The 22,142-nt window shown below is 32.1% G+C and overlaps 3 protein-coding genes across 3 annotated transcripts; 2 read left to right on the top strand and 1 right to left on the bottom strand.

Annotated features, from left to right (window-relative positions):
- Positions 1-3,841: 3,841 nt before the first annotated feature.
- LOC122582486 (steroid 5-alpha-reductase DET2) lies at positions 3,842-4,850 on the bottom strand. Its single transcript, XM_043754883.1, has one exon. It carries the CDS (start codon positions 4,824-4,826, stop codon positions 4,002-4,004), a length of 825 nt encoding a protein of 274 aa, XP_043610818.1. The 5' UTR covers positions 4,827-4,850; the 3' UTR covers positions 3,842-4,001.
- A 10,768-nt stretch (positions 4,851-15,618) lies between these two features.
- Positions 15,619-18,719, top strand: LOC122582156 (OVARIAN TUMOR DOMAIN-containing deubiquitinating enzyme 3). Its single transcript, XM_043754512.1, has 7 exons — positions 15,619-15,860; positions 15,967-16,054; positions 16,136-16,199; positions 16,448-16,553; positions 16,644-16,698; positions 17,498-17,551; positions 18,436-18,719. Exons 1-7 carry the CDS (start codon positions 15,691-15,693, stop codon positions 18,577-18,579), a joined length of 681 nt encoding a protein of 226 aa, XP_043610447.1. The 5' UTR covers positions 15,619-15,690; the 3' UTR covers positions 18,580-18,719.
- Positions 18,720-19,453: 734 nt separating this feature from the next.
- On the top strand, positions 19,454-21,808 carry LOC122581641 (reticulon-like protein B12). Its single transcript, XM_043753887.1, has 5 exons — positions 19,454-19,537; positions 19,624-19,703; positions 20,476-20,656; positions 20,935-21,146; positions 21,531-21,808. The coding sequence occupies exons 2-5, from the start codon at positions 19,634-19,636 to the stop codon at positions 21,698-21,700; spliced, it is 633 nt and encodes a 210-aa protein (XP_043609822.1). The 5' UTR covers positions 19,454-19,537; positions 19,624-19,633; the 3' UTR covers positions 21,701-21,808.
- The last annotated feature ends 334 nt before the right edge of the window (positions 21,809-22,142 follow it).

The following is a 22,142-nucleotide window of genomic DNA, read 5'->3' as shown; positions in this document are numbered from 1 at the left end:
ATTCCGGCTGCTACTGCCGCTGCCGGAGATTTGTATGCTGGAGCAAAATGTATGTGTTTGTTTTGGAATATTTTACTGTTTGTGGGAGGTAAAAAATTTGGGGATATGGATCATTATCTGTGTCTATAGTCTGCTCACAAAAACAAATAAAATGGATAATGCCGCCCGTGAGGAAGTCTAACATTACTATCTACTACTGTATATGTTTAGTGTGTTTTTATGAATTTTGGCCCACCATTCGGCCCAGTTCTAATACCCAAACGGCAGTTTTGTGTTGTAAGACTTGGAGGTTTTAATTAACGATAGGTTAAATCTTTATATTAAATAAAATAAAATTCTTATGACATCACATTTTACAAAAACAATTAATTTATCATCTCCAAATTTTTTTTTAAAATTAGTTTTTTTTATTTAATTTATTTATGATGTCAAAAACACCTTCCTAATTAAAGTTTATTTCATTTTTATTTTGATGTCTTTTTTTTTTATTTTCTTTTGAAAGCTCTAATATTTTATACATAGAACTTTTATATTTTCATCATATAATTAATTTTATGATAACATAATTTTAAACTTTTGGCATATCATACAGGTTAATAAACTAATTAAATTTATTTGAAACATAGAATATAGTATTACGAGTTTATGAGTATCGCTGAACTGTCACAACTTAAGTATCAAATATATGTTTTTACAAAACTTTTATTACTATTCATGGGTTAAACCCGGGATACTTAGCTAGTATACAAGAAAAAACTAAATATGAGGTTACTAATCTTAGATTTAGATCCTCTCACATACTAATTTTTTAACATTTGTTGTATAATAAATAAATAATTGATCTCTCATATTTTTTATAAATTAAAAAAGTTAACATGTGAGGGTTTCTATACCTAAATTTAGGTACATGACAACCACATATTCTTGTTTGCCTATATATATATATATATATATATATATGGTAACTCTCCGGTAAGAACACTTTTAAAATAAGAACGGTGAGAACACTTAAAAACATCATATTGATGCATTAAAAGTCCATAAAACTAACATAGTGCATAACTAACTATCATTATTTAAGTGTTTAACAACACATTGATCCTTCAAAATCGAAAAAATCAAGTTTTTGTTTTATGCATCCATCTTGGATGCATATTATCAAAATGATGCATCCAATAAAAAACGTGATTTTTTTTATTTTGACGGATCCATGTATTGTTAAACACTTAAATAATGATAATTAGTTATGCACTATGTCAATTTTATGGAATTTTAATGCATCAAAATGTAGTTTTTAAATGTTATTATTTGTTCTCATTTTAAGTTGGTTCTCATTTGATTGTCACCTATATATATATGGGTTATCTAATATATTCATGTGTAAATTAACATATAAGCTTGTGGCTCGTATGGTTCTAAAATTTTTTTTTTTTTTTTAATTATTAGTTGGTCATGTTGTGATATTTCTAAGACTTGTTTGATCGGATGGGATGAGTGCAACAAGAATAAATTTATTGAAGATTGTCTATTTATCTTAGCTCATCGAGCGGTTTAGTTGAGAGTTTCTCTTCCTACTAGGTATTGAGGGTGAGGTGACTCTCTAACGCAGACCCGGTTAAGACAACGTAAGCTAGATCCCTTGTTGCAGACAAATGATCCACACCTTTCAGAAAAGAAAAGGGATAATGGCATACGAATGTAACCACCTATGACAAAATGGTTATGTAATGTAGTGATCTACTCGGGTGGTTATTGATAAACTTATGAAGAGGACCTTCCTCACACCACTTGTCATACCACATTGAGGTATTCTTTCCATCTCCAATATCAACAAAAACATGATCTTTCACCAGATTTCTTACCCCAATCACTGCTTTCCAACTCGAACTGTCATTTTTATCCAATTCATAACACCAGATAAAGTTGGCATATCATGTCCGTCACGACACGATAAGACACGAACACGACACGATAGCTAATCGTGTCAGTTTTTCCAAACACGAACACAACACAATTTTTAACAGGTTACACGATAAGGGACCTGTTAAGAGACTTGTTAAAAGTTACACGATAAGGGACCTGTTAAGGGATCTGATAACGTATCTTATCGTGTTTTAACGTGTCCTTAACGTGTCTTTAACAGGTCTTTAACGTGTCTTTAACATGTCCATATATATATACTACTTGTCTTATTGTGTCGGACCTGTTAAGACACGAAACACGTTAAGGCCAAACACGAAAAAACCAGGTCGTGTCGTGTCGTGCTAACAGGTCCGGGTCGGAAATTGTCAGCTCTAACACCAGATGCTTTTGTTTTTAAGCTTCACTACATTTACCCATTTTACCCATAAAGATCCTTTATTCACAATAATTTTCCAAAGTTGTCTTGCCAACAGAACTTCATTCCATTTCTTTAAATCCTTAATGTGCAATCCACCTTACTCCTTTGGCCTGCATACATCTTTCCAAGCAACCCTTACTTTGCCTTTTACAGAATCACCAGCATTCCACAAGAATCTTTTAAACACTTTCTCTAATTCCTTAATAATTGTCATTGGTAGCAAAAATACAGATGCCCAGCACAATTACATTGAAGCCAACACAGAGGCAATTAGTTGTATTATTCCTGCATATGATAATTTTCTGTTTTTCCAACTTTCAATTCTGCTCCTCACTTTGTCAACCAAAATTTTACAATCCTTTACACCTAATTTTTTATCCATGAGTGGGACTCCCAAATATCTTATATGTAATTTTCCACACTTGAAAGGTAAAATATTAAGCAACTCACTTTTATCTTTCTCATTCATATTGCAAAAAAAAATGGTGCTCTTGCACATATTGGGATTCAACCCAAAAACTAAACTAAATTCATCCAAGGTCTCTCTCACAATCTTAAGAGAGCCACTGATTTCTTTGCAAACCACCAACAAATCATCAGCAAAGCACATATGAGATAATCTCAATTCTTTACACCCAAAATGATATCCAAACTCATTATTTTCCTCAATCTTCTTTTTAAAAATTAGACTGAAAACCTCCATTACCAATGTGAAAAGGTATGGAGATATTGGATCTCCCTGTCTAAGCCCTCTTCCCCCTTTAAAATAACCATGAATCTCACCATTCAAGCAGATAGAGAACTTAGAAAGATGTAACACATGCCATAATCCATTTGATCATCATTTTATGAAACCCAAACTTGGCTAATGTTTCAAGAAAACTCCAACTCACTGTATCTGAGCTCCGAAGTTAATCAGCCATCTTCGAAGGTTTGCAACACCCCATCGTAATCGCGGCCTATTTTGGAGCTGTCACCGAAATCTTTAGCAACTGTCACACATTGAATAAACAATCTTCCATGAGTAAACCAGTTTCACATCAGTCTGGTTCTTTTTCATTATCAACGAAAACAGAAATGCATATGATATACAAATCTTAGAAAGATGAAAATTGATATCGCATTGTGGTTGAAGGCGGCAATTAAGTCCCCATCCACAACTTTGAAACCTAACTATGAGCTACACTTTGACTTGAAAGCCAAAATCCTTGAAAACACTGAACCATGGAAGAGATAAGTTTCTCCGGTCAATGTTTTACCGCCAATGAAGAACAAACAATTTCACCACTTCAAGTTCACAGCAGCAAAGTTTTCAGCCATCAATCAATGTCCTAAGAACTGCGTAAACGAAATTTCACCAGATTGATGGTCCTAAGCAACCTCTTTATATTCTTCAACAAAATGTCATAATATTCTTGAAGATCATATTAGTATTAACCATTTGGCCGGGTTCTTCTAAGATATTGTACCATGAATCACCCAGGACAAGAGGATATGAGATTCAAACATATAAAAAAATCGAATCATAAAATATATACATACATCAAAATACATCACACCAACCAAGTATATTCTACTTATCATATATACATATCAAAGATCATTTTCAATATTCATCAGCAATACATACAAAACAATAAGAAATGCTTTCATAAAATCATCAATACAGAAAAGGGAAAACAGCTTTCCTTTGCTTAGGATAATCTTCACCAAATTTCTCCAAATACCACTTATGATTAGCAACTGCCCTCGGAACCAAATTAGCACATGTATACAACATGAAACCCAACCCGACCCATGATCCGGTCATCACAGCCCAACCAAACCACTCCACAATCTCACCAAAATAATTAGCACAGCTCACATATTCAAACAACCCGTTCCTAGGAATCTTATACCCGTTTTTAACATTATCATCTTTTTTTTTTAATCTAACCAACATCATATCAGATCTCACATTAACAAACATCCCCACGGTAAAAACCAACAGGCCACAACAAAACCGAATCCAAAACCAAACATCACTCTCATAATCATCAGCGTACTGCGACACCCATCTGGTCTGCAAATAAGAGTTAAAAAGATTGTAAATAAAAGCCATGAGAGCTATACTAACTGGGTATTGTTTTTTACTGCGGTAGATGCGAAGCGGGTAAATGAAGGTGCGGTGAATATAATGGAAAAGGAAAGGGGAGATTAAAATGATGGATTTGGGGTTTGACTTGTGTTGACCCAACGGAAACAGCACAAGGGTGAACCACACAGTTGGGGATTCCATTAAGAACCAAGCTAACGATGACGGGATGGTGGGTCCCCAGCCTTTACGGTGGTGTCTGCCGTATGGCGCCGTCGTGTAACGGCAGGAGAGGTATGTTGGCGGGGTTATCAGAAACAACGTCACGACCGCGTAGTGAAAGAATGTTTCATCGGACGGCATTTTCCACAAGTTATATGCTACACTATTATTATTGGCTCCGTGATACATCGATCCATATATACACAATTGTTTATACTGAATATAATTTGTGAATTAAATTTTGCATTTACTGATCACTTTTTAAGAGTTAATTGCTGGATTAGTACCTATGGTTTACCCATCATCGTAGTTTATATCCCTGCTTGAAATTTTTAAATAAATACATCCAAACTTGTCAGATTCTTTGCACTTTACGTCCCTATGACTGTCCTTGAGCATTAGCTCAATGGTTGAAATACCATCCCCTTGTTCATAAAGCCTTGAGGAGGACATAAGAAAGTCCCTTTATGATGGTTTGGCTTGGGTATACCCATGTTCAAGTCTGAGGGGGCAGGGTTTACCTTATTGATCGTCGTGCCTTTAGGCGGATTAGTATGAGTTGTTCTGTTGGCCTTAATTGTTCAACCCAAGTTTGATTGTGTAATTGGTCAAAGTGTCATTAGACTTAAGTACGTATTTTATGTTAGAAGTGTATTGTTTAATTAAATAAGGGGTGCTAATTGTAAGTCTATAGAAACCGGTTATGTAACTGTCATAGGAATCGGTTACCAACAGGTATGTTAGTTGGATAGGCATCGGTTCAACATATATATATACCCATAAGCGCCTCTGTATAACCCAACCCATATTCAGTGTAAAGAATATATATTACGTTAGGGTTCATTCTCTTTTCTTGTTCATCATATTATTTCTGATTCTTGATTATGGATCAACATTGATTCTGGTACAATATCCCCCCCCCCTAATCAGGTATTTGAAATAGGCATTTCTACTTCGAGGGAACTCTCTAATACGGATCCTGTTAAGACAACGTATGCTAGACCTTCCGCTGTCGAATCGCGACACAAAGTTTTCAGCGAAATTCACCTTTTAAAAAAAACGTCCCTATGACTAATGGCATTAATATATATTCGTTAAGTCGTGGCACGTGCCCCACATGTGAGGGCAGTTTAGTAATCTCCTCACCCGAGCAAGGATGAAAAATAGGTGAAGTGGATTTTAACTCTTGGATCACGATTTAAACATTAAATTTTAATCTTAAATATTATTTCATCTGTCCCATTTTAAGTGTCCTAGTTTGACTGGTCAAGTTTTTTTTTTTCTTTTAACTTTGATCATAAATATCTTTGTATTATATATTAATTGATAAAAGTTATATCAATGAAAGTACATTTAAAACTCAATCATTTTTTATATATATTATCAAGTGTTATATAAACACACGTAAAAAAAAATATTTACGTCGAAAGAAAATGACTCAAAAAGTTTAACTATATGACACTACTTAAAATAGGATGGAGGGAGAATTTTAATACAATAGTTAAAATTGATATACAGTAATTTTTTTTAATATAATAAAAATATTTGTATTTGTGGCCTTGTTTTGCATATGTTGATTCATGTTATATTACACATGTATATTTTTGATTTGCTGATATGACCGAGGTTCAATTGTTGATTCATGTTGTAGTGGGATTGAAAAGTTGAACCTTTCAGCCGATATGACGTACGTGTCGTCAAGGAGTTATTGAAGTGGCAAAAATGTGAGTGTCTGTGGTACGTAGTTTCTAAGCTGTTGGATTGATAATTATTGGAAAATGATTAATCAATCTAACTCATATGCCTAAAAATCAACTTAAAACCTTAAGAATTTGACATGCAGATTCCACTAATTCTCTTTCCTAATCTTGCCCCCTGATTTTTCCACATATTATCATCTTACTAGTAGACATATCTTTCGGCACATCAATTAAGTTGATTTATCATTATTCATAATTATTATACCCAATTAATTAACCAAGACTTACAACGACTACGACTCCATGAGTGATCACCACCCAATTAAGAGCTATCCGTTGAGCAGATGCTCGATACAGTCACATTGGGAAATGGATCATTGTTGGCCTATATATCATCTTTAAATTAATTGGGAACAGATTCTTTAAATTAATACTATTGGGACTTTCTCTTCTAGGTCATGATGAATTTTAATTATGAGATTTCGGCATGTTTAAAATCAGGGAGGCCGGGCTTCGATTCTAGTAAACGGGAAGCGAATTAGCCATTGTAAGGCAAGCTAGGCAAGGGGACCCGATGTCTCCACTGTTGTTTATTTTAGCAATCAATGGAGCTTTCGAGGACGGAGTTCAGGTCTAGTGAAATTAAGGCATACACGTGGTGGGTTCAATCCATTTTATCACTTATGTTCGATCTATGCTGACGACACGATCTTCATGCATGGGGGAATGGTAGATCCGAAGTAAACTTAATAAATGTCATGATGGCATTATTTCATTGTACGTTTTTCGTTGGTTTCAGTTCTTGGCAACATCAACTACAAATTGTTAAATAACTACAATTGCTAAAACTACAAATAACAACCCTTGTAATCAACTCCATTATGTGTGCCTCGGAGGTGAGTTTTCCCCAAGGTCTCGGGTTCGAGTCTTGGGTTTCTCATTTCAAGATATTTTCCATGTAGAAGGGGTTGGGGGTCCAACGATTTGTTAATTAAAATTGCCTCCAACACGTCTGAATCGAAACTAACTTTAAAAAAAAATAATAACAACCCTTGTGTGGCCACCAGGGGCGGTTCTCTTTAGGGGCCCGTGGGGGCCCGGGCCACTACCACTTTTTCGTTTAGTAGTACTAATATATCCGTATTTCGTCCAAAATAATTTATATCTATCAAGTCGGCCCCCAATGATTATTTTTTTAAAAACTTTTGATACGTTTAATAAATTTAATAGCCCAATAAAATTTACCTTTTTAGTTTTTATAACCCACAATTAACTTAGTCCATTCATAATATTCTAAGTTTTAGCCTACAATTCACAATCCACGTAACAAGGTCTTCCTCCCTTTTTGAGTTTTAGGCTCCAAGAAAAAATAAAATTTACCTTTTTAGTTTTTATAACACTCAATTCACTTAGTCCATTCATAATTCTGTGTTTTAGCCAACAATCCACAATTCATGTAACAAGGTATTCCTTCAACAACCCAACACCTTTTTTCTTGGTATTTTCATAGGTCTTTGTAGTTTTTTGTTGGTTAGAAACTATGTTTGGTAATTTGAATGGATAACTTAGATTATTAGTGTTATTTTTGTTTGGCCCGACTTGATTAATTGTATTACATGACCATAATATAATACCTGGAACACAATGATAACAAAAAAAAAAAAAAAAAAAAAATTGGCCCCCACCGCTTAAACCTTTAAGATCCACAACTGGTGGCCACGCCAGTCTCCCTTCGGGAGAGCTTAAACTCAGTTTGAGTTTGTGTCGTGGCTGACTCATGTATCATGGCTTCATGGATTACTTGGTCAAAAACTACAAGTCCATAACTCATATATTCATATCGCCTTTTGTCGTCGTCGTCATATCGCTATTATCACGGTCGCGTTACGCGAATACCTTGTTAGTTCTTTAATGGGAGAAGATTCCGTCAAGTTACCCTAGCATGACCTCTTTGAATCTTGGGCCCTTGCTTTTAGGGCCAAGATTTCCTCAACTTAACTTAAGTTGGGGAAATAACTTGAAGGAATCATCTCCCCTCATTAATCTACTAGAAATCTATAAAAGTCTCTTATTAAAAGAAGGGTTATTTGATTGAAGTCCCTAAACTTGTCACAAATACATGTTCTGGGGTTTAAACAAAAAAGTTATCTATTATGAGGAACAATAGAAAACTTTTTTGTTTGGACTCAAAACAGGTATTTGTGAGAAGTTAAAGGACTTTCCAGTTAAATAACCCTTAAAATAATAATAAAGGTTGTTCAAAAATTATATTTATTATATAGATAGAGCTATCATACGTAGTACTACCAATGGGGTGAAACCCTCCGTGGTACGGTCATCATGTGACCACATGGGCCCACAGATGAAGGGTAGAGTTCATAGGTTCAAAACTTGCCAAAGACAAGTGGAGATCCTATATCTTGTGATCTCATGTGTGAGGATAGTGACTTACCAGACATGAGTTCTATGCAATGTGCGTCCTAGATGCCAAAATAATACATGAGACCAAAAGATTCTCACCCGTTTACCCATTTCTATCTGTCTATCTACCTATATATATTATAAAAAGAAGCCCATTATCACTGTGGACTTCTCAAAAAATGCCACATAGGCATTAATGGTGCTACACTTTTAAAATTTTTTTTAGATATAAATCTACCTATATTATAAAAAGAAGGCCATTATCATTTTGGACTTCTCAAAAAATGCCACATAGGCATTAATAGTGCTACACTATTTAGATTTTTTTTAGATTTAAATTTCCAATATAATTACCTACTCTTTAATTAAAAAAAATGTCATACAGGGTATGTATGTGAATATGTTAAAAAATGACTTGTAAGAATGAATAATTTCATCCAATTCATGACTTTATCTTTCATATATTATCATGTAAGACCACCCCAGTACACCACTACTCATTAATTCATTGCATACACTTTTTCTTTCTCATATTTTTTATTCTCCCATATTTTCTTCTTCTATTTTGTTGAATTTTTTAAAATACTTTCATAGTAGGTGTTATATACTTGCATAATTGTATTTGAGTTCATATCAATCATTTTTCTATGTTTTAAGGTTTAAGTTTGGATTTTTATTTCCATCTTTAGAATTCTATTTATATGTCAATGGTATGTTGTTGAGCGCATTTATCTTCATTGGTAATATTATAGATATTCAAACATACTACTCCTTGTGCACATATGCTTCATGATGTTGTTCATTATTAAGTTCTTTTTGGTAAATTTGATTCCCTTTGTTGTTCCTTATGTTACAGGGGTAAAAAAGACTAGATAAGACACAACTCTTTTAGTACTCTTGTTTGGATTTATAAGTTTGCATTTGTCTTTCTTGTTGTTGTTGTGATATATGTATGTATAATTGATTTTCGACTCATAGTTTCGGTTTCTTTTATTGTTGTAATTAATCAATGAGGACGATGTATAAAGAGAAAAAGGAGAAGGTGATGATGGTTATGAGGTGTTTATGGGGTGAGTTAAGCCTATATTTTTCTCATCGAAAAACTTTATAGCGGCGGTGATACGGTGTTCTTTATGATGAATATAGGAAAAAATATATAGAGATATAGATAACAGGTTTTAGTAGGGCCATTGGATGATCGGATCTCCATGGTGGCGACATCATGAGGGGTGACTGAGATATATATATCTATTTGTGTCTATATTTCTATGTTGAGAAAGAATGGATTTTTGGTTGAGAAGATATGGTGGTGACGATCTTAATTCTTGAAGGAAAGGATGATCATGTCTTGAACACTTTTTGCAATGTAAGGTGTATAAAAATATACCTTTTTATAATTGTTAATTTTATATCTAAGAAAAATAGCGTGTTCATGTGATTTCTTCTGTTTTGATCTATATTTATAATTTTATATCTTTAGAACTTTGTTTATGTGCTAAAGTTCTTTGTACTACTTTTGTTTGGATTTATAGGTTTAAGTTATGGATTGTCTTGTTATTGTTATGGAATTTTTATATTTTGGTTTCTTTATTGTTAGGTTGTAATTACTCGGTTAGTGGCGGTGTATATTTAAAAAGAAAAAGAAAACGATGAATAAGATGATGTTGATGATGATCGCTTATCGAGACTTATAAGTAAAACTTAAGCTTTATAAATTTATACTTTAAAACATCTTCTATGCAGGTTACTAAGGCATTATTAGATGAATTAGAAAATCAGTAATTTAGATGGAAAAGGCATTGGAAGCATTGGACGTCATAATATTTAATTTTTATATCCACAGCTATAGAAATATACTTTTTGTTAATTTAAGTAATTTCGTATGAGTTCTACTAAGTGTATGTATAATTGTAATACTAACTGTAAGCTACCACAAAATCATACTACCTTAGTACCTTTAGATGTTTTGTTTTGGTAATTTAAGTGATTCTCTGCTATTAAGTTTTAACTAAAGTAATGAATATATTTACTTTAGATTTATATATATTTTATAAGTTATAAAATCTGTTGAAGTTAAAATATTGAATTCAACGATAATACAAGTAAAAGATGTACCAAAACATTTGATTACACCTACGACAAAATGACACTAGGATGACAAGAGAATATGGATGGAGTGTGTAATATAAGACAAGCAAAGCAAGATATGGGTTTCACACTGTTCATGACATGCTTTTGCTTGACAATTTATTTAACAAATCTTTGAAAGATCTCTTTTAAATGTTTTAAGATGTTAGTAAGCAAAGGATGTAAGAAGTATGATATTATCATTTCTTTTATATATTCTGTAACTAGGTCTAACAAATTATTTACCAGTTAATATAGTTAAAAATCAATAATTTGTTATTTTTAAGTCATCTTAATTTAATTGACCTTGATTTTTTTTAATTGACTTTGATTTTTAAATATATTACATTATATATGTATACGAATAACAATTTATGTGGTTGTTAGATACTTAAGTTTCGGTACAGAATCTTCACATCTTAGAATTTTAATTCATAAAAAATATTGAGGCTCAATCATTTATCCATTATACAATAAGTATTAAAAGATTAATATGTGAAGAAATCTATACCTAAACCTAGATATCTAACAGCCACATATATATTCACTTTTCTTTTATATATATATATATATATTAAAACAACAAGAATCCTAGCTTTTTTAAAGCCTTCTTTCAATCTAAAGCTAATTTTAAATATTACCACATGGGATTTTATCCTGCATGACATCTCCATACATTTTTTATAATATATTTATTTTATAACCTTTATTTATTCTCAAAATAATCTATTTTATTTTATTAAATATAATATAATATATTAATCATAATTATATACACAAGATAAAAAAATAATATCAAAACTCATATTAAAAAAATAAAATAACGTCCATGCATCTACTAAATTGGCACACATATTTGACAAAAATAATATTATTTATTAAAATATATACAACTTTAAAGACTATATCAAATTTTAGAAATTATTTGAATATATTATTAGATTATATATGACCAATCAATTTTGTTGTTTCTTTTTTTTTTCTTTTTTTTTTCCGAAACTTTAACTAAAGTTGGTTGTTATTCTAATCACAAAACAAAGTCTATTATATAATAAAAAGCAAAAACTATAATGATTTTCTCTTATTTATCTTATTGGGTTTTTTTACTTATTCGTATTGTATTTATGTGTATTTCATATGACTAAATTTATTTGTATTTTATATGACTAAATTTTTGTCATGTTTCGTTTTTTACTTTGTACATATTATTACATTTGATGAATAGATAACATGCTACATTATCGATTTACGTTTGATTTGTTGTAGTGTTAATCTATAAGGTGAATACATTTTTACGCGATTTATGACTACACAAATGGTGTTGTTGATGATATCAAAATACCTTAGGTTAAATGTTATTAGAAGGGATGTGTAATCACTATAGTAGGTTAAGTGACTGTGCTATCGACATGTCCGAAAAAACAAAGGGTGACCAGAGTGATACATGAATTAACCATGAACTATAACATAATCAATTTTTACATAATAAACCTATAGAATAGCTATTTACTAATGTATAAAATAATTTTTTAGCTAGTCGCGCATCGCGCAGGATAAAATACCTAGTATATATATAGAAAAGTTATTTTGAGAACCATTAAAATGCAAGAACGAAAACCTTTGAAATTCAATCCTAACCATCAAAAAGTTAAATCAATAGCTGATATTAATAATGGTAATCTGGTAAATAAATGGAAATAATATTTAACATTTAATTAAATAAAAAAGGGTGTTTTAGTCACTTTGTAGAAACGGTTACAGATTATGCTCCACGAATTTATTTTCAAAGGCTCGTCAAATCATTTTTCCATTTCTTTAGCAAATTACAATTCAATTGGTGGTTTGGTGCCAATTTAGAACCCACTATAAATTTTCTTTCAGTTATCTTTGAGGGTCGATTATTGTCTAGAACCCAATTCTAAATTTTCAAATGCATAAAACCTCCAAAGTATTCGATTGGAATAATACTCAATGCGGCTAAGTTTGAATTTTTTTTTTAGTTGTATAATTGTATAATTATATTACTATAGAGGTGGAGATTTATTAATTTAAAGTCCCTGTTGTCATTCTTTGTTCTATATCATACATGTTGAACCTTTTTATTCCATATCCATTTATTTATATATGTATGTATGAGCATATTTGAAAGAATGGTGCCATAAACATATGGATACAAGTACTTTGTATATAGATATTGTATGTATAAGTTGGTAATTACATGTGCATAAACAATGCTATGAGCATTTGTATGCAACTATTTAGTCGGTGATCACATGTGCATCAACAATGCTATGAGCATATGTATGCGAATACTTAGTCGATGATCATATGTGAATAAACAATGTTATGAACATATATATGCAACTATTTAGTCGGTGATCACATGTGCATAAACAATGCTATGAGCATATGTACGTAATTGTTTAGTCAGTGATCACATGTGTAATTCTTTTGTAAACGATAATCTCATTAGATTATTTGATGATTACATATGCGCAAACACTCACATACAGATGTACTTTTATAAATAAAAGGTTCATAAAATTAGTTAACGCATATAAACACCATTATCTAAAAAATAAAACTATAATCGATGGTTACAAAATGGTGGAAAGTCAACAAAATGCTACATTATATATCCATTTGAAGATCGGTTTTCATTTCACGAAATTATGGGAAGATAGAAAAGCGGTTACGAGAAGATTGAATTAATACTACTGTATATTTATGTTGATGTTTATTTTACCACTCTGCCCTTTTAATTAAAAAATCAAATTTAAATTGAAAAAAAATTATGATTGGTTAAAAAGAGTTCTTAAAAGTTCTTACCTATTTAAAGGGTTCTTAAAATAGGTTTATCATATATATATATATCATATATATATTATATATATATACTAATAGGTTTTAAAATTTTAATTGCCAAAATTGTTTTTTTACAAGTTAGATTATACATCTCCGTTTATATTATACTCTATACCAGTAAATGTTTTCAATCAATTTTAGCCTTTCGAATCTCACTAACGAGCTAGCTCCTCCTATAGGTAAGTTCAGTATGTAACTGAGGCTTTCTAGGCGTAGGGCTAATAGCTTCTAGCATTATATGTAAGGTATTGATTTTAGTGGGCCGTGTATTACACGGGCATATCCACGCTAGTACCATATATGATATTATAACTAGGTTTTAGGTAAAATAAAACAAGTATTAAATTAAAACAAATAAAACAATAGTTTTTATTCACTAAAAATCATCGTGCATCATGCAAATCATATAATAATATATAATAATTTTTATCATCATTAGGTTTTGCGATTATATAACATTAATTGAAGCATTATTGTTGTTACTGTTCTTTTACATTATTTTATTATTGCTAAATGTTTTTTCTTCTTTTAAATTTTGGGTCTTAAGATTTTACATAAATAGTATATTTGTATTACAATAATACTAGTATATGTTGTTTATATCCAAAATATTGTTGTATATAAGATGTTGTTTCGCGACAAACCCGTGAGTAAAATGATTAGTTTTTTTTGAAAGTTTACTATTATTCACAAAATCATTACCTACCAATTAGTGGTAAGGCCAAAAACGTATACAATAATTACCTCAAGACACAATTACACCAATCATTCCACATGATCGATCCGTAGTTTCCTCTATACCTTTACCATAAGAAACCTAAGGGGGTGTTTGGTTCATGGAATTCCAAGGAATTCTATGGAATTGGAATTTAGATTCCATGCTTTACCTTGTTTTGTTGAAAAAAACCAAGGAATTGGAATTCTAAACTTTCCAACAAATTCCTTGAAATAGAGAATTTACAAATTCTTCACCATAGCCATGGAAAATTTGAATTCCATTGGAATTGAAACATCTTGACAAAAAAGCCCTCAAAGCATACAAAACCTTTTCTCCTTTGTATTTCACCTGCAACCAGTGTTCTTTATTCTGCAACCACCCCGCCACCAACCACCATCACAACCCCCTACCGCCGTTAGTGATTAGAAATTCCATGGCAGCCATCACTGCTGTGAAGCCACCCAACCACCTATGTTGATGTCGTGCATCTACCTCCCCACCTCCTTACCACCACGGCAGCCGCCGTTTGCCACCATGTCAGCCGCTGTTTACCACCATGACAACCACCAATCTCGATACCCATCTTGTTTTTGTGATCTCTTTTCATTGATTTTCATGTAATCTCTTTTCATTTTCTTTTTGTTGTTGTTGTTTGATTAATTGATTAATAAGGTTGATTTTGAAAAAGGAAAAATTAGAAAAAGAAAGTAGGAAAGTAGAAAGGGGATCTGACGATAATGATGATGTTGAAGTGAAAAAGAAAGATAATAAAAAGATGGAAAGATGAATAATGATATATGTTGACTCATGTGTCTCTATGTTATTATCATTATTTTTTATTATTAATCTATTTACTTTTTTGTTTTTTTTTATTATTATTTTTTAATGAAATAAATTATAAGAATGTAATAAAGGTTAATTGTGTCCTTTTACATGATTTATATATAAATTCCTTTAACTGAATTCTATTAAATTCTGTCAACCAAACACAATACATATTTTAAAACTTTCAAATTATAATTCCTTTCATTGATTCTAATTCCTTCAAAAACATTTTGTGAATCAAACTGCGTTCAAGAGTTCTAAGCGTTCTAAAACGATTAGTGTAGTACTGTTTGTAAATGTTGTTAAAAGAAACATAAAAAAAAAAAAAATACTGTTTTAAACACAGATAGTTTAGTTGCATTGTTATCCGGTTATTGGGACAGTACTGAAAGTAAAAATGGCGGCGTCGGCGAAGAAACCCTCAATCCTTGAAGAGCTTAAAAATGGCGTCTTTCACTTTGAAATCGTATCATCTCTTACTTCAATTGCCACATGTCATCAGAGGTGGAGCAGCTCTCTTTTACCCTCCAACCGATTCTTTGCTCGAATTGGAACACAACAACAACTGTATGCATTTCACTTCAATTCAATTCGAACATAATTTATATTATTTAATTGTATTAAAATATATTGTTATAAAATTAGTTTCATTTTGTGTACTGTATAAAATTAGGGAAGTAACTTCACCAGCATTGAGAAAAGTTGAGAGCTTCAAGGTCCACAGGGTTACCGGTGATGGCCGTTGTATGTTTCGTGCTCTGGTATCATTCCTGTATCCTCTCTTTCATTTTTTTATACCAAAAAAAGTTTTAGAATTTGATATAATATATATGTGTTTGTAGGTGAAAGGAATGGCGATGAACAAGAGTCTTATTCTTAGTCCTGGACAAGAAAGGGATAATGCAGGTTCTTTCGTATGCTATCTTTTTCTTTCATAAAGACCTATCCAGCTTTTTATGCCACAATTCGGACTAGTTTTTGGTTGTTTGTTACAACTGGAATTATTTACCAACAACGTACTCATGAAAATTAGATGCAATGCATCATTTATGTAAATAGGAAAATGTGAGCCATGATCTTTCCAAGTTCCGGTACTGCCAACTTTTATTTTGCCAAAATGTATCATGAGATTTTGTTGGGTCCTTATGTTGTAGACGAACTGCGGATGGCAATAAAAGAGGTGTTATGTGACAATGACAAAGAAAGACATCATTATGAAGAAGCTTTAATAGCAATTACTGTTGACGAGCCCTTAAAACGGTTAGATTTTTGGATATGTTGATTGTAATCACTTTCAAGGCTATTAAAGATTGTAATCAGTCAGTAATATGATTTACTCAATGCTTGTAGTTATTGTCAACGCATTGCACGGCCAGATTTTTGGGGAGGAGAGTCGGAACTACTGGTTAGTATTTCAATCAATATATTCTATCAATGAAAACGACTCCATCTAAATTCTTGTTTGTGCATTCTTTAGTGGGTTAACCAAAAAGAGTAAGAATAAGTTTTATGTATAAGCAGAGGGCTTAATGGTTATTATGTCCAAGTTTATTGGGTTGATCAGTTACTTTCTAGCTTTCCTGTGCTAGTTTGTTTATTTAGTTGCTTGATAATCACGCTTGCTTTTTAATGTTTGTATTGTCCAATCTCCAAGTAATTTTGTTCTTCTATTGTCCTACGGTCTACCTCATTATGCACAACTGGAGGTGGCAAAATGGGTGAGGTGGTTGGGTGGGGTTATCATGTGGAATTGGGTAGAATAGGTTGACCTGAAACATTTATCTGTCAAAATGTCAGTTTTTTGGCCTTAATAGTTGTGTTTTACGATTAAGAAATTTGTATGCTTTTGCTTGTATTTTGTTATACATAATTTTTTTAACATAATGAATTAGGAGGTTTTGTTTTTACAATAAAATTTGGGTGAGTTGTCCAGATGACCTGTTTGAGATAAAAGAGAATTCGATTTGAGTCACAAGTGGCATGGTTGAATAACCTTTGTTATTAGGAAACATTGTAGTTCAGTTGGACCACGAAAGATAACTGTTGCCAACCAAAGAACCTAACATATATGCTGTTATGCCATTTGCTTAACCATTAAACAAGTTCGTCCTTGAGATGATGGGGTACTTTTGTGTATACTTAATACATCTTCTAATTTCATCTGTTTCATCCTATGTGCTGATGCCTTTACATGCTATCCGCAGGTATTGTCGAAGTTATGTCGCCAACCAATTGTGGTCTATATACCTGAGCATGAGGTACCAGTCATTGGTTAAAAGAAATTTGGATGGGTAGTTTCAAGGGGGTTTCTTTTGGCAAGGCAAATATTTACACTTTTACCACAGATTTGTCCAAGTGGGACTAGAACCCACAACCTCTAGATTGTTGGTCACCTAGATAACCGCTACCCCAAGACCCTTTCTTTGGTCATTTTGAAGTTTTTAACCAGTTTTATTAGGTCATTTTCTCTGGCATCTGTAGGAAACAATGTCTGTTTGCCCCCAAAACCAGCTGGAAATAATATTTGGTGTTGTGCTATTAATGGCAGGGGGTGCAAAATTGGGCTGGTTGGGCAGATTGGGAATTTCGTTATGCTGGTTGTCATTGGACAGGCCTAGTCGGTTGACCGTGAACACTTCCTGTCTATTCTTTCTTTAAAAGATAATCTGTGCTAAACATCATTAGATAAGCATATTATCACAATAACAATCTAAAGGCAACACTTTGGACGACTTTTGACCCGTTCGTTCACTACCGTCTTATAAAAGTTGTCTTATAAATAATGACATCTCGACTCATTTTCTACCCACCTGTCTTATCTCCCTCACTGAACTAATAAAATGATATAACCAATATCATTTGTGCATAGGTTGATACATGCAATAGACATTTGTGCGTAGGTGAATACATTTCCAAACACTTATCTCTAATTAATAAGCAGTATGTTCATGTATGTTGAGAAAATGTGTCTAAACATGACAATTCTAGCCGATAAGTGGGGACGGGTGCTACTAAAAGTGACTTGAGCTTATTGCACAATGGTCAAAAACATAAATTTTACTGTGGAGTGAAAAAAGATTTTACTTTTGGAACCATCTATTTTGATATATCGAAAAGTCTTGTGATACTTGATTTATTTCAGCATTCAGGAGTTGGCAACGGATATGGATTTATACCAATTGCTGAGTATGGAGCCGACTTTGGCAAGGATTCAAGAAAAGAAAAGGCCAAGAAAGCTGTGAGGCTTTTGTACAGTGGAAGAAATCATTATGATCTCCTTGTATAGTTTTACTGCATCTAATTGCAGTTTTAGTAGTTTCTAACTTTTGCCAAGTGTTGAAATTGAATAGCAATTTACTTGGTTAATGTTTAGCAAGTAAAATTAGTATTTTTGACATTGGCAGTAAAGTTTCAAAATTTTTTTTTTTTTTTTAAATCATGCATGCCACAAGATAACGTACGTTAATACTTTGTATGTATGAATTGCTTTGTGAGAAATGAAACATATATGTGCCTTTATATCAGTAGAATACTATCCAGATCTTGTAGTCATGGGTTAAGCACTTATGTTCAAGTATCAATGGATTTTCCTATTAGTTTGCATAAAATATGTAATTTAAAAATTTGGGGTAAGACCATCTCTAATACTATGGAAGGTGTTTTTAAGCTCTCACATCAAATCCTTACAAATTCTTATATATTATTATAAATCATTCAAATCTTATAATTTTATCTTCAACCATACAAACATCCTTACATATCTTTTTACCTCCAACTAAAAACAAAAATATATTATATAAAAACAAGTAAGGACATTATTCAAAATGTCTTTAATTTTGGACATGCTTCAAAGGAACCAAAAGGCACACCCATTGGATAAGCTTTTAATTTTTTAAACGGAAAGTACATTTTTTATTACTCCGTATTATGCTTGTAAGAAAAATCCTCATTTTATTCTTAAAAAAATATAAATAAACTTGAAACTAGTTTTTAAAAAACAGCGGTAATTGTTGAAGGAAGGAGAGAATGGTATTAAAGACATTTGTACAGGGAGGGAAAGAATGTCTTTTTCTTCAACTTCCATCATCATTTTTTTAGTATTTTATCCAAAAAAAAAAAAGTAAGGCCACACAGACCCATTGTTTTTGGCTTTTTTTTTTTTTTTTTTTTGTTCTTTTAGGCTGGATTTCAATCCATCCATCACTACCCTACAACTTACTATCACACACACAGACACACAAAAGGTTGTTAATATATACTTCTTTAATTTAAACAGAGAATCATTTCTTTCCCTTGTGAATCAAATTTAAGATCTTTGATTGTTTTGCAGAATCTTGTTGATGACTTCATCACATGGATTATTGTTCAACAGACAATCAAGTGTTCATCAGATTCTTGGCGCTGGACTTTGTAAGTTTATGAACTTTATCTTTTCCTTTCGTATCTTTCTTTCTTTCTATCGTTTCAGTTTTTGCTATACATAATACTTTTGAGTTCATGTTATTGATGGATCAAGATCTCACTTTGATTTGATGGTCAACAATGTTATCGTTTAGGAACAAAAGTCAAAAGAAGAGAAAAAATAGTCTACTTTTTGACTTTCCGCTTTTTGGCATCCCTTCTTTATTGTTTGATCATAGTTCTGATAGGTATGTTGATTTAGGTGCTATATAGAAAAGAAAACTTATATATCATAATTTTGATCATGATTCAAGATGTGAATTATGATCATTTTACTTGTCCCTGATCCACGTTTTGATCTTGAAGAACCTCGGGCATGGGTTGCTCCTGAAAACACTATATGTGTTTTGCTTTGAGATACTTTAAGATAGCGTTTGAATGTGCTTTGTATATTGAGAATATAATCCTCAGTGTTGATGGGGTTAACTGTTAAAATTACTAAGGATGGGAAGTTCTCGGATTGGGCCTATACAAGAGTACGTATATAGGTAATTTGATTCCACAAATTGATAGTCTTTTGGCTGCATATGAAAATCAATAATATGTCCCTTGAATAGTTATAATGGCTTTTAATACACATATGTAAAACACCCGTTAGAGATTTGAACAAAATATGATTCACTAGATTAATTTTGTTTTGGTGATAAATTAATAAAGGATGCATATACTAATCCATTGTATCCGTGTTGTACTAATTGGAATCTTATATACATCTGATCAGTTGCAGATGTGATTCTATGGAGGCAAAAAAATGTTACGCTGATGATACTGATACTTACTTTAGCATCTTGGCTGATGTTTGAAAGATCCAATTACACGTTATTATCTTACGTCTCCAATGTTCTCTTACTCCTGCTTACAATTCTTTTTCTTTGGGCCAAATCGGCACAACTTCTCAATAGGTAAGACTAAGTATATACCCTGTCTTCAAGGTCCATGATTTACCCTTTGCAGGTCAAACAGCCAACTTATAATTCAAAAAGTTGGATGAACCTGAGAAAGTTAACTTCATTGGGAATGCTACAAAGGATTATATATATACACGATAATATATCTCAAAATTCTCATCCAGCCGCAAGTTATAATTATTCTGTTTGACTTCGACTTGGAGGCAATAATAGTGTACACTTCTTTTGTGAGGATTTGATTCAAATAATCTCTGTAAACATGATGTCAACAGACCCACACCACCAATTCCACACTTGCAGCTTTCAGAAGAAACCATAAATGAGGCTGCAACTCTGATCCATGAGAGAATTAACACAATGCTATCTGCATCATATGACATTGCACTTGGTAAAGATCCAAAAATGTTTGCTAGAGTGGCGGCATATTTGGTTCTGATCTCCATCATTGGAAGCCTAACTGATTTCCGTACATTATGCTACACAGGTAAGCTTTCCTAACAAATTTAAGTTGCCATTTTAACAGACCCATACCACAAAGTGTATTTTTTTATTTTTATTTTTTGCATACAAGTATGTTACCTTTATAGCATTGTGCTTAAGAAGTTGGATTATTATTTTCATATATATTTTAGTGTTTTTTCGGAAAGGAAAAAAGAAAACTTTAATGATGATATTGAACAACTTCTTATATAAAAAGAAAGAAAATCTGGACAACAGGCGATTCCAGGTCAACCTAACCCGAAATGTACAAAGTTACCCATTTTGACTCGTTACCAGCCCATCAAACCCACCCATGTTGCCACCTCTACTTATATGCATAGAGAACATCCATGTATTGAGCTAAATTGGTAATTCTATAATTTGACAGGCGTTGTAGCTGTTCTTACGGTTCCAGTAGCATACGAGAGACATGAAGAACATGTTGATTCAAGTATAAAGACGGGAAATATGAAGTTGAAGCAGTTGTATAGAAGAGTTGATGAGGAATGTATAAAGAAAGTGAGGAAGTGGATTTTGGAGAAGTATAAACTAAGTTGACCAATTTACTTTCTTTATGGTGTTATCTACTTGTAATTATCTTCTTTATGTGGAGATAATAAAGGTTTTGGTTGCAAATATGTTTACGAATACAAGTTGAGAAATGAAGTGTTATAATCTTTTTGATTTGAAACAACAATTGCTTATAAAATTAAAAGGCAGGCAAATTGCTATAGAAAACAAGTAGCACACATTTCCATTTCTTTCTAACTTGGTGAAATGGGCTTTTAGTAATTGCTCCTCTGAATTATCAAAACAGATTGTTTTGTAATTTTAAACAAGCAAACAAAAAAACATGCGGAAACTTGACAAAGCAGAACACTTTTAAATGCTTTTGAACTATATATAAAACATGGAGTTTATAAGATTGGATTGTTTTAACAATTTGTGTAGTCAAACTAATAGTTAGTATTTATTTCATAAAGAACAAAACTACTAACAA

Source organism: Erigeron canadensis, chromosome 9 (assembly GCF_010389155.1).
Source record: "Erigeron canadensis isolate Cc75 chromosome 9, C_canadensis_v1, whole genome shotgun sequence".
NCBI lineage: Eukaryota > Viridiplantae > Streptophyta > Magnoliopsida > Asterales > Asteraceae > Erigeron > Erigeron canadensis.
The sequence above is the reverse complement of the archived record's forward strand: the minus strand, read 5'-3'. Positions and strand labels throughout refer to the sequence as shown.

What these genes read in the sequence shown, in the direction of transcription:
- LOC122582486 (XM_043754883.1), bottom strand. Translation starts at nt 4,826, where the DNA reads ATGTATCACGGAGCCAATAATAATAGTGTAGCATATAACTTGTGGAAA.
- LOC122582156 (XM_043754512.1), top strand. Translation starts at nt 15,691, where the DNA reads ATGGCGGCGTCGGCGAAGAAACCCTCAATCCTTGAAGAGCTTAAAAAT. An exon ending in ACAAGAAAGGGATAATGCAG is followed by an intron (nt 16,200 to 16,447) that starts GTTCTTTCGTAT and finishes CTTATGTTGTAG; the next exon opens with ACGAACTGCGGATGGCAATA. An exon ending in GAGGAGAGTCGGAACTACTG is followed by an intron (nt 16,699 to 17,497) that starts GTTAGTATTTCA and finishes TGCTATCCGCAG; the next exon opens with GTATTGTCGAAGTTATGTCG.
- LOC122581641 (XM_043753887.1), top strand. Translation starts at nt 19,634, where the DNA reads ATGACTTCATCACATGGATTATTGTTCAACAGACAATCAAGTGTTCAT. An exon ending in TCGGCACAACTTCTCAATAG is followed by an intron (nt 20,657 to 20,934) that starts GTAAGACTAAGT and finishes TGATGTCAACAG; the next exon opens with ACCCACACCACCAATTCCAC. An exon ending in CCGTACATTATGCTACACAG is followed by an intron (nt 21,147 to 21,530) that starts GTAAGCTTTCCT and finishes ATAATTTGACAG; the next exon opens with GCGTTGTAGCTGTTCTTACG.